This window comes from Harpia harpyja, chromosome 12 (genome assembly GCF_026419915.1).
Source record: "Harpia harpyja isolate bHarHar1 chromosome 12, bHarHar1 primary haplotype, whole genome shotgun sequence".
In the NCBI taxonomy this organism is placed as follows: domain Eukaryota; kingdom Metazoa; phylum Chordata; class Aves; order Accipitriformes; family Accipitridae; genus Harpia; species Harpia harpyja.
In genome coordinates this window covers 26,173,714-26,185,972 of record NC_068951.1, presented here as the reverse complement: position 1 = coordinate 26,185,972, position 12,259 = coordinate 26,173,714, and the positions used below count along the sequence as shown (strand labels likewise).

At 37.1% G+C, this 12,259-nt stretch overlaps 1 protein-coding gene across 1 annotated transcript in view; it reads left to right on the top strand.

Annotated features, from left to right (window-relative positions):
- COL4A4 (collagen type IV alpha 4 chain) overlaps positions 1-12,259 on the top strand; it is a 77,721-nt gene that overhangs the window by 20,224 nt on the left and 45,238 nt on the right. Inside the window, exons 5-15 of the mRNA XM_052803390.1 lie at positions 880-1,014; positions 1,901-1,945; positions 3,647-3,763; positions 6,603-6,671; positions 6,900-6,935; positions 7,693-7,755; positions 8,219-8,254; positions 8,430-8,471; positions 9,459-9,539; positions 10,397-10,450; positions 11,687-11,746. Coding sequence (XP_052659350.1) covers positions 880-1,014; positions 1,901-1,945; positions 3,647-3,763; positions 6,603-6,671; positions 6,900-6,935; positions 7,693-7,755; positions 8,219-8,254; positions 8,430-8,471; positions 9,459-9,539; positions 10,397-10,450; positions 11,687-11,746 — 738 coding nt within the window. The remainder of the gene's footprint in view (positions 1-879; positions 1,015-1,900; positions 1,946-3,646; positions 3,764-6,602; positions 6,672-6,899; positions 6,936-7,692; positions 7,756-8,218; positions 8,255-8,429; positions 8,472-9,458; positions 9,540-10,396; positions 10,451-11,686; positions 11,747-12,259) is intronic.

Here is a 12,259-nt window from a genome sequence, read left to right as displayed (position 1 = left end):
GATTAGAAAGCTTGCTTTATTCAGCACTTTGAATCTCTGATTTAATAGTTGTTTAGCAGCACAGAACAAAAACTGCAACAAATCCAAAACAACTCCACACCAATGCTACAGACTGAAAAATCGAGTTGGCATAGGAAGTATTTTTACTTCAGGAGAATATATATTACCTTGCAAAAGTTAGTAGAAATCCATGGAGATGGTCTGTATGGCACTGTAGGTACAGATACTCAATTTAGAGCTATATATAGATAAATGGCATTCTGCAACCTCCCAAACCATTGTAACACAATCTGTTAAAGTTGATACTTTATGCAAATATGTTGGCTAGTAACTATCATTTTTCTCTGCAGGGAACTTGACAACTTTTAAATAAGGCATTAATATCTGAGAATGATGATGGAAGATATGTGAGCTAGAAATACTTAAGATAATTAGCATATAGTGTGACTTAAAAGAAAGAGGAAACTTTCTTGATTTGTTCTGACTGTGTACAAAGTCCCTTTGTCTAAAATGAGCCATCACTTCTCTGGTGGCAAAAATATGATGCTCATTGGAGTCTTATGCTTGCCGAACGTACTACTTACTTACATTGGTAGAGCCAGGAAGACTTGCAGTTTATCCCGGGCATCTCAGAGAGGTGCTGCTGGAAACCTGATGAAGGTGAAAAGAAATTATTGCCTTGAGCAAGTTGTTAAATTTGAGGGTCGTGTTCCTATAGCATCTAATGTATGGAACAGATCTGCAGGCTGTCAACAAACTGTTTTGAATCATGAGTATGTATACATTGTAAGCCTTGTTTTATCCATACAGTCATCTCCGAAATGCTGCCTGCTGCGAGATTTACAGCAGTAGTCATTCACTTCTTTGGACTCTTTTCAGGGTCAGCCTGGTGAGCTGGGAGCTCAAGGTCCGATTGGGTCCTTGGGATCTACAGGACCAGCTGGTCTGCCAGGGGAAAAAGGACGGAGAGGTGAGAATGGGCAGCCTGGGCCAGCTGGAGAAAAAGGTGATAAGGTAGGAAACACCATAGACATAGCATGTAACGTTAAATATTGGCAAGTGGAACACAACCTGAATGATCAAAAATCATTTGCCAAACTATACTCTTGCTCACACACCATTCTCACTAAAATTAATTACAGCTTTCTTGAAAAAATGTTTTGGGGGATTTTTGCTGTGGATGGCAAAATGAGAATTGTCAGAAGACATAAAATAAAATGAAACAGACCTCGTCTCTGATTGTTGTATACCATGTCATCCTCCTTAACCTCAAAGAGGGCTGTGGGAGGAATGTGGAACTGGAGGGAGGAGTATGGTGCTTTTAAAAGTGCTGTACACTAAACAGAATTTTATTACCACTTACGGAGTATAAATTGCAGTTCAGGTCCATATCTTTCATAGCTGTACAATCCGTGCTTGGCTCTTGGTAATTTATATTAGTTTTAATGGTCTAATTTCACTGATCTCAGTGGATGACTGAAATCACTAATATCAGTATCTAGCACACCTGAAATGTAAGCACTGTAAATAGAAATTGTGCTGCTGGTATTATCAAAACAGGAGCAGGGTTGTGAAATTACGTACAGATTTGTTTTGTAAGTTATAGGCAACATTCCCTTCTCTGTCATTTTGTAATCTTTGGAGTATGACTGAGTACGAGTTAGACATTTGTCCTGTACTGTACCATCTGTTACATGGGTAGCTATTGGCACTAGCCTCCTGCTAAGCCCATATAACTTTTTTCAGATATTTATTTCTGACAATTACAGCTTTTGATTCATATTTCAAACAAGACTGTTTCTTATTTCTTGCTATATAGTATCACATATTCTTGTTTTTCATTCTTTTTAAGAGTTAATGACCTCAGCAACTTTGTTTTTTTCATGTCACCTGTCTTTAGGGCCCAACTGGAGTCCCAGGATTTCCTGGTTTAGATGGTGTTCCTGTACGTATTGAATGAATATTGCTTTATAAAAATTACAGTTTCTATAAAGTCATAGCAAGTCCTCTAACAGAATAATACACTTGATAAATTTGTTTGGCTTTATACCTATTAATACCATATCACCTACAGAATTACATATTTTGCAAAAATGTAAAATAGCCAGGTTAACTTCAACTGTGTTTATTGATAAACTCCACAAAATCCCAATGAGGTAAGTACATAATTTTCATGCAAGAATTGGGCAGTGAAGGTAGAGGCTAGCCCATGTCCGTGTACTATGTATCAGTGCTAGGATTAAAAACAATTGAGTTTATTTTCTCAGGCTCTATAGCAGGCTGTAGTCTGCTTGCTACATTCTTAACATCTCTGAAAGTATCTCAAATGATGTACTGTTTTCGGTTCAAACATTCTGATTTTTGCTTGTAATCCTTTTGCAGGAAATAAAAGAAACCACTGTGTCCAATAATTTTAACCTGAATAGGGACTGAAGAAGGAAAGTGGGTCCTAAATATATCTTTATAAGCATGCGATTATAGATTTTTCTGAATGTCGTCTTCAGTGTGGAAATGGGTCTGGTGAAAGAAAGATACTATCTCTTAGATACAGTATTTTGAAAAATGCTGTTTATTAGAACTGAATTCCTATGCTGTTATTAGTTTCATATGAATCAAACAAAGTTAAAATGTTGAATTTTGAAAGTGAAAACAGAACCAGAAACTGAGTGGGTGTCTTAGCATCTGCTTGTCAGCTGTCCACACTTGACAATGGGATGATTGCCAGAATGTCTGTATAATGTAGAGGTCACAGGCCAAAATTTAGCACAAAAAGAAGTACTTCCAAGAAACGTGTATTCTTTTTATGAAAAAAGTTAATTAAAAAAGTGTCCACGAATTGGGATGAAGAACCTTAAAGACAGGAAGGAGGTAAAATTGACAAAAACATTTCAGCAAACAGCCAGGATACTTTCCTGATGATTTTTCAGACACCACCACGCCCCCCCCCAAAAAAAAAAAAAATTGGGGTCAAAATTACTATTTGTTCCTTAGAAAAAGGTTTAATTCTGTGAAAATAATTTTTCCTCCAATGGAAAGAGCATTCCAAGGGAAATCTCACTGTTTCTGTTGCTTGGTGTCTAATTTGCGGTAGAACTAACCCCTATCCGGACATTGGTTAGTTCTTGCCAGGTTAGAAAATCTTCCTCAGTTCTTGAATGTATAGTCATAATCTTTGTGATTACTGTGTGCTTGAGTCAAGCTGTGTCCTGTTTTTCCTTGTTTTATCCTATCAATTAAAAAATGCAAGGCTGCTTGAGATGACTTTTGTGTATTTCTTCAGCTTTTCTTTACAGCCACAAGAAAGATTTTAGTTAGAGGGCTAGCCTGCTTTCTCTGAGAAGATAGCACATTACTTTTTGACGCAAGTGAGAGCTCGGTCTGGCCCTCTTAACCAGTGCTGTCCCTGTTATATTTGCTGTGCAAAGAAAAAGATATAAAATAACTTACATCATTTGCTATACATGAAAAAATTTCTATTGATCACAATAGAAAACATTTCTAATGCAAAGAGCATGAAGCTGGGACCACTGTGAGACGCCCTCTGTTTCAGATCTGAGATATTTGTTTCTGAACTGTTCTGTTAATTTAAAGAGTAATTCCCTATTTATCATGGTGTATCTCTAATAAATATTAAACTGTCTTTCAGGGATTACCAGGAAGTGAAGGACCCAGGGGCAGGCGTGGTTTAGATGGCTGCAATGGTTCAAGAGGAGATCCAGGATTTCCAGGCGAAAATGGTTATATTGGACCAAGAGGTCCTTATGTATGTGAAAGGCATTCCTACTGTCTATGAATACTGTATATGTACATTTCCCACCCAAGCTAACAGCTCTTAAAATGAAAGGAGTTTTAGACTATGGCACAAGCTTTACACTGCACAATGAATTTCCAGGCATTCTTACTAAGGTTAATGGGAGTGAAGGATACTTGGTGCCTTAATAGATTAAGTTTAAGCTTGAATGGGAAATAAGTTCCTATATCCTTGAAGTATATATGTCTACCTTGAGAGTTAAATTCTGCTTTGTTTCCCCAGTACGTAACCCCACACCAAAGCTAATACCATTTCATTGAAGTACAACGGAGAAGGAGTAGCCTGAAGCCATCATAGCATTTATCAATACTTGAAATTTCTAAAAAGCCCTAATAGGAGGGACATACCTGAGGTGAATTAGGAATAACTGGAAGTTTCAACAAGTTTAAGTCCTGTAACACTTGAAGATTTTTAGTGGTTGATCACACAAGTGTATTTGTAGATCTCTTCCAAAATCATACAGCTTCATGTGCCACTTTTTACATATACCTATTCATGACTGCTCTGTGCACACCTAATCTTGCCTGGGTGTTTATCTGTATACATAGAAATAATTTCAGTTAAAATGTTTAAAATTAGCACTTTAATGTCATTTACTTTTGCTGTTAAAATGGAAAGCACTTTAAAATTGTTTAAATAGTTGTGTTAGCAGTGCTCTTCCAATGAAGATAAAACACAGATTCATGTCAGTAAGGGATATAAATTACTGTAGCTCCAAAGAAATTTTGCTGAACAGATCTAGTCCCCAGTCTTTGACTTTCCATAGAAACAAGTTTTAGTTCTGAATGATTAATAGTTGATTAGTTGGTCTAAGAGTGTCCCTGAAATTTTCTAATTAAAACAATAAAAACAACTGCAATTTACATGAAAAGTCAAATGTGTTTGGTAGGAGCTAAATAAGATGCTGATTCAGCCATAGGGAATCAAAAAATGTTCAGTGGGTGCCAGAGTTGAAAGATGTTATAAAAAATACAGCAATTAGAAAAAAACACACAATTTCAGTCTTGGACCTGTAATAAATGCTATGAAATACACAACCTGCTAAAAAACTTGATAATAACCTCATTTGTTATACCTCTCAAAGTAACCTATTAACCCTCCAAATGGTAAGATGACTTCTGCTCAAACTCTAATTTTACCTGTATTTTCTTATTATGGCTTTCAAAATAGAATTTTGCCTTTTATAATTGGCCAAATGACATAAAGGAAAAATGAGACATAGGACAAATTACAGCATAAATCCTCCCAATTCCAGGAGCATGCTCTTTGACAGGCCTAGAAAAGTATTTACAACCTACAAAGAATGGGAGACAAAATAGGCATGTAGCCTTGAATATGCACACTAAAATTCCAGTGCAAATTAATTTAGCTACCCAGAAAAACCAGACATAGTAATCACATTTGCTTGTGTGCAAGAATGCTATTCCAACCTCTCTATGCACATTGCCCATTTCTAAATCAATTTGTTGCACCAAGTACCAACTTGACTATATATTACAGCTAACATTTTAATGTTATTCTTATTTATAATGTTGTTCTGTGTAATTTTATTTAACACTGTGTACATACTCATCAGCTTTACTTCTGCTACCTTGTAGAATCTGTATGTTTACCTCACCAATAAATTGGAAAAGAAAGTAGTTTCTATTTGTAAACCCTTACCTAAGTCATGTAAGGTAACAAATTGAATCTAATAAAGATGTTTTATCATGCAAGAGAGCACATGTAAAATAACCAAATACAACTTCTGATGTGTTTAATGTGTTCCCTAGCAGCTGCTGTTTGACGTGTAATCTGCATCTAGTCTACTGTAGCTATATGCAGCTGCAGACAGCTGTAACTCTTTATTCTACCATTCCAGGGATAAGTACTTTTCCCATTTTCATTCTGACTTCAGGATTTGAGCAGCCAATGTATAATACCAGGAAAACAGTACAGTTTTGAAGTGGTTAAATTCCATGAAAAGCAGTATCCCATTTTATTGAAATAAATAGTTAAGTGTTTAAATGATATCCAGTACATTTAGATTTCAAGTGAGAAAACTTCAGAAATACTGTCTTAATATATCTGTTCTTTAGATATGTACATATCATGCACTTAACAGTCATTTGAATGTTACGATTAAAATTTGCAAAAGCAATCATCTGTTCCTGCTAAGTCAGGTTGAGGTTTCGAGTGTGCTAAGATTGGCAAAGTTTTATAAAGGACTCCACAGCAAGTACCACAGGAACTTAGTTTTTAAAAAAAACAGGGCCTTTAGGCATCAGATTATTTTTTTTATAGACTGTGAAACATATTTCCTAATAGATGGAAATGTTGAAGATTATGCATGTAACAGTCCATACTTACAGCTTTTTAACTGTATGCAGAATCATACTAGATTCTTGTAAATCACAGCATGAACTTCTGGAGAAAGCAGAGTGCTAATACTTAAAGCCACTGACTCACTGAAAGAAAAGGTGGACATATTGATATACTTGATACTAAGGTAAGATTTGTGAAGATTGTGGAATATTGAAGTACCCAAGAGCTAAGGAGCATCTAACAGAGCAGGAGTCCAGCAGCTGTGAGGAGCTGTTTTGCTCAACTGTACAGAAGGCAATTTTACTTTTAAGGGTCCTGTTAGATAAAAGAACTACAAAATGCTCATGCAGTAATAGCGGTTCTAGTGGATTACCTAGGGATGTATGGGCACCAGAAAAGCACAGCCTGAGAAATTGTCATTCAGTCTCCATAGAAATGTTGGATATCAGTGAGTGGATCACATTTACAAGACTTTTTTTCTTTAAAGGGAAATCCAGGGCAAAAAGGAGAAAAAGGAAATCCAGTGTATGTTTCACATTTTGGAAAAGGACCTCCAGTAAGTATCTGATTGTGAAAAAAAATCATATCTTGTAGGAAAACATGCACGACAAATGTAATTGTTCTCGTAACTCCTCACTGTTTAATAAAGCTTTGTGCAAAAAAAGATTAAAAGCAAATATACAACTGGAACAGATAGCTTGTGATCTTAATAGCTATAAAGTTAGAAAATACCAACAACAAAGCTTGTAATGATGATTCATTTGCTAAATCATTGTCATTACAGGGAGACAGAGGTGATCCTGGACCCCCCGGCATGCCCGTAAGTACAGTGAGGGGGTTCTCTGTATGCTTTTTGTCTTGAAGATCTTTCAAGTTTTCCTTCTTAGTACAATAAAGAAATATTGGGGTTTCTTCCTGCCTGCCTTAAATAGCAAAATTCCTGAATGAGTTTAACAAACATCGAGTCCTTATAGTCTGCCCCCATGACCAGTTCATGCTGGCTGAAAAGGAGAAGAAACAGACCATACCCATCTGCATTAGCTGTTCATTGAGCAGTTGTCGCCCTGGTACACAGTTTGCAGAATATTTTCTCTGTTAAATTCAAGATGCATAGAGATGTGACACCTTCTTCAACATTATCTGGCGGATCTCCCAAGAACATGTAGCACACTACCATATTTTGGCCATAAAAACATGAGAAGAAGAAAGAGTTTAATTTTCTTGCTGACTCACACTCTGAATGACTTTGGGTTCCTCTTATGCCCTTCAAAACAGTATTCACTGATGAACTGTATGAAGTCCCCACACTTGCACAATTACTGACAAAGTGTTCTTTCAATCCATTAATAACATATAACTGTGCATTGTCCAGTATCTGTACAGTATTATCCAGAAACTGGTGCTGAGCTGCTCTAGTGACAGGTTTCAGACATAGTATAAGCTTCAGGCCACGGGTGGAATGCAGTGGCCAGTATACTGAGTCCAAGTGATGCAGGCATTTTGGAGGGACTAGTTTTGTGGAGAAAATGGTAAGCTCTTGGTATTTTCACAAACAGACCTTTTGCCATCTTTTCCAGGGACCTAGAGGGTCAAGAGGTACAATGGGCCCATCTGGATACCCAGGCCAACCAGGCTTGCCTGTAAGAAAGATCACCACGGTTATTTTCAGGATGTACATAAATTTTGGTCTACCAATTTTAGAACTTGCCTTAATGTGAATAGAAATAATTTTTGAGGCAGATGATAAAAAGAGATGGTTTTGCTTTACGTTACAAGTTTGGAAGTTCAGGAATTGGAGCATATGTTGTTCTTTCCCATGCCTGTGTGAACACGTTTCATCCTGGCAGTCTGTGGTCATGGTGGAATGCTGCTGGTGCGCTCTCCTTCCCTTTCCCCAAGGCCACCTTGTGGGAGACAGGAAAGTGGGAAGTCAGAGTTCAGCTCTCCTGAAAGCAGTGACCAGGTGCAGTAAATTGCACTTTGGGATAGGTACATCCCAAGAGGAAATTCTGCCTCCAGGTGCTACTGGCAAGATGAGGTAATTTTCACAGCGAAGCTGCCTCTAAATCAGACATATTAACTTGTCTTTATTCTCTTTTAAAGGGTATTCTAGGTTACCCTGGTTTGCCAGGTGAACAGGTAGGCAATGACTTTTCCTGAAGTTGTTAGTGAAATAATAGAGTAATTTATACAAATATTTGAAATGTTCCTTATGGTTATTTGTTACCAAGTTTTTCAAAGGAGTTACTTGATTAAATTCTAATGTCAGCATTTTCTGATTATCTTCAAACGGCGTATATTTTTTGTCAATTAGGGAAATCCAGGTATTGGAGTGGACGGACAAAAGGGGGAGCCGGTAAGAAAACACATATTATTAAAGAAAACAAATATTGTTAAACATATTATTGCTGTAGAATTAGAAGTATAATAGACTCTTGTTGGGTTCCCTGGAACCCATTCATTTGTGGCTGTGTGCTCCCACTAATCATGTTAGAATGGAAGAAGTAATATAAGTTATTGAATCAATTAATTCTGTGCAGAAGCAATTCCTTCTGTGAGCTGCATACAGGAATCAAATATATTCTGGAGGTTTTGAAAAGCAACAATATGTTAGTTAGCATTTACACAGCAATTACCTTTTGTACAGACACTGCCTAAATAACCACAACAGTACCCTCCAGTAACGGTGGCTGTACCTGATCAGTCAGTGAATCTCATCTCTTGCTATGTCCAGCAACAGATGCCAAGGAAAGGGTGTAAGAAGCGGACAAACACATAATAATAGTTTCTCTCCCAGTCTCCACCTATTAGCATACTCAGTACTTATAGAACCAATGTGGAATATTTGATTTTTCTTCTATAAATTTGTCCAGTTACTTCTTAGAATTTGTGCAAGTTTCTAACATGCACAACTTTCCATAGCAAATCAGTAATTTCATCTTTACATTCACAAAGCCTTGTGCTCAAAGGCTTCAGTCTGGAACACAAGAGACTATATGCACACACAAGAGACTTGACAATCCTGTAACAATCTCCACAGCAGACTTGGAGCAGGAGCCATGAGTACAGAGTTCTCGTTCATTTCCTTAGCCATAACATTATTTTTAATGACTGAGGAGAATAGGAGGGGATTAAGATCATCAACCTTGCTTATCTGGAAAGACAGTAAAGAGGCTTACAGGTCTCAGTACAAACCTTTATTTATCTACAGGTATTAGTACAAGTACATCTTCAATGAGTACAGAAATACGTAGTGCTGTAGTACAACAGAAAAAGATGCTGAGTCTCACTGAAACACTGCATGGAACAGAACGTCTCTTTGCTGTTCCTTTGGCTTCCACAGGGCGACATTGGACTTCCTGGGCCACCAGGGTCACCACTGTTAGTTGGACCTCCTGGAGCCCAGCTGTTCAAAGGAGAAAAGGTGTTAACTAGTCTTCATATTTAACTGCTCAACTTGGCAAGTACAATCCTGAGATGTAATTTTAGCAAATCATATTTCAGGCATCTCAGGTAAAGTTGGTTACTCTACTGTTGAATCTCTTTTGTGGCTCTTCACTAACACTTTTATTTTTCAGATCTTTGGTAATTATTCTCTTTGAGATTTGTGCAACATAATGTTTCGAACTATCAACACTACCCCTTCCAGGGTGCTCTTTTAATATGAAAATTAAGTGTGATTTTGTTGTCTATTTTTAATGCAAGTTCCTGTTACTTACTGTACTTATTCAATATCACACCTACTGTAGCCGTAGTTTTGTACCTTAAAACATTAGAATGTTTGTTTAAAAAGGAGTTACAAAAATTGCATTACGGAGCCCTATATTGGAGCGTTTACATCCTCAAGTCTGATTTGCTCGAATACACAAAGGAAAAGGTGAATTTGGCATTGCCAGCCCCTGCAGCCTCAACTCAGGGAACCAGGAGATTTCACATATTGGATCTTAGGCTTTGATTATGCAAATGGTTGCTATGTACAGGTGTACGAGGAAGAGGGAAAGGACCAAAACCAAAGCCATGATTAGCAGGTCCCTGCAAGTGAAAAGATACATCTGTCTCCACAGTCATTATGCTGGTTTGACAGCGTTAACAGAAATAAAAATCAGTACATAATTGTCTGTCTTGTTTTTCTTCTGCCTAGTAAACCTAGAGGAACAAGCCCAGTACTTAAGAAAATACTATTTAACAGTTGTAATTCAGAACAGGACTTAAAAAGAGTTAAACAGCACACAGGCATGTCCTGGCTTTTAATATGCACAACAACTTTCCTTGTATATGTAGGGCCAAAAAGGACTACCTGGGGTAACAGGATACAGAGGGCCACGTGGACCCAAAGTAAGTAATGTGATTTTTTTTTTTTTCCCATGGTGCTGGCAAAGTACTTCTGTGTTTATTAAGTTAATCTTTTAAATCACAAGGTGATGGAAGAAATAACGGCATTTGTGCTGTGAAATTTAATCACCACCTAAATCAGTGTGAAAGCAAAAATATTTAAAAACTCTTTGGAAAACCTTTCTGGTTTATACGTACCTGTTGAATGTTGCCTGGTAGCAAAAGGTCAACGTTGTTTCTAGTTGGGCTGTTGACACGTAACAGACTGGGACTGCGAAGAAAATAGAAGCACGGATTATTTTTTCTCAAGAAGAGTAATAGAGAAGATCTCTATGTGTTCTTAATGGTGCATGATATATGTTTCCCTAAGTATGTTAGGGAAAGACTTTAACTTCATGTTATGAATATCCTCAAGAGTAGAGAAGGCAGAGCCACCTGTTTGGAGAAAGAGTTGCTCTTTCCTATCTATTCTACATTTTCTTTTCTTTCTGTCAGCATGATTAATTTAAACATTGGTGTAAAGTAAAGGGTTCCTGGATGCTGAGCAGAAGCAGCCACAAAAAAGATTCTGGAGTCTTTATTGCTGATAGATTTGGAGAAGGAAAATCCACAGGAAGGAAACTACCAGATCTCAGAAAAACAGAAGATAATTAGGACAGAAGAACGAGTCTAGTATATGTTAAAAACTTACTTAGCTTTGTAGGCAGAAGAGAAGAAATGAGAAGCCTGAACATCACATTTCTGAGTTCTAAGTCTAGCACTTTTTCAGAAATTCATTTTCCATCATAAAAGGACCACTGTTACTTAGTGCTGGAAAAGGAGACAAAACCAATCTTTTTATATCTGATTTAATTTGAAAAATATGGGGTTTATATGCTTGCTTCAGTACTAGCTGTCCATGTAGATAACAGTACCCTTGTTAGTTATAAGCAGGAACTGAGAAATTGACTGATGCAGCCCAGAAGGTGCCCAGAGATTTTAAAAAAAATTTAAAAACTTAAACTGCTGAAAGCACATTAAACTTGGACAAGAGATCATAGCAGGTTCTTTGAATAACTGAAGCTACATAGGCACTGCTAGTGGTGCTGTATGAAGTAAGCACCAGTGACTGAGCCTAGCAAGTGAAACAAGATCCATCAACCTAATATATACATAACTTAATAAACATGCACAAAAAATAAAATTTATGGCACACTTGACTGAGCATCTTGTTTAAACAAAGTATTTTGAATGCTCCAGGGTGTACTTGGGAGAGGAGAAAAGGGTGAAAAAGGCATTCCTGGATTCCCTGGATTGCGGGTAAGGAAGTTGCAGAATAAACTACTTCACAAATTCACTATAATTAGGTTCATAATATATTTGGCAGTTTAAGTTTGCATTTCCAAGGAAGATTTTAAGGATTTTTAAAACTAATCTGTCATACTTTCTGTATATAATATTTAGAAGTCCTGCCCTGGGACTCATCTCACCTGGGTCTCGGACTTAAACATAAGCTTATACAGAGTTTGTGTCCTTGGAAAGAAAGTAAATCTGTAGGGTTATCCTCTAAATATTTAGAGTTGCACAAAGCTTCTCTGGAATAGCACAGTACTAACACACTAATTTTAACGTACTCCATATGTGCCGATGGCAATTTTTTATAGCAGCTTGTGCTTGATTTGCATAACAGCGCTCACATGGAGCAACATGTCCACTGCTGTGTGTGGTGCAATACGATTAAAAAAAAAAAAAAAAGTGAAGACCTGTCTGGTTTACTTCGTTTGTAGTTCAAATTCATACATATCTCATATATTTGCAAAAACTTTGCAAAGT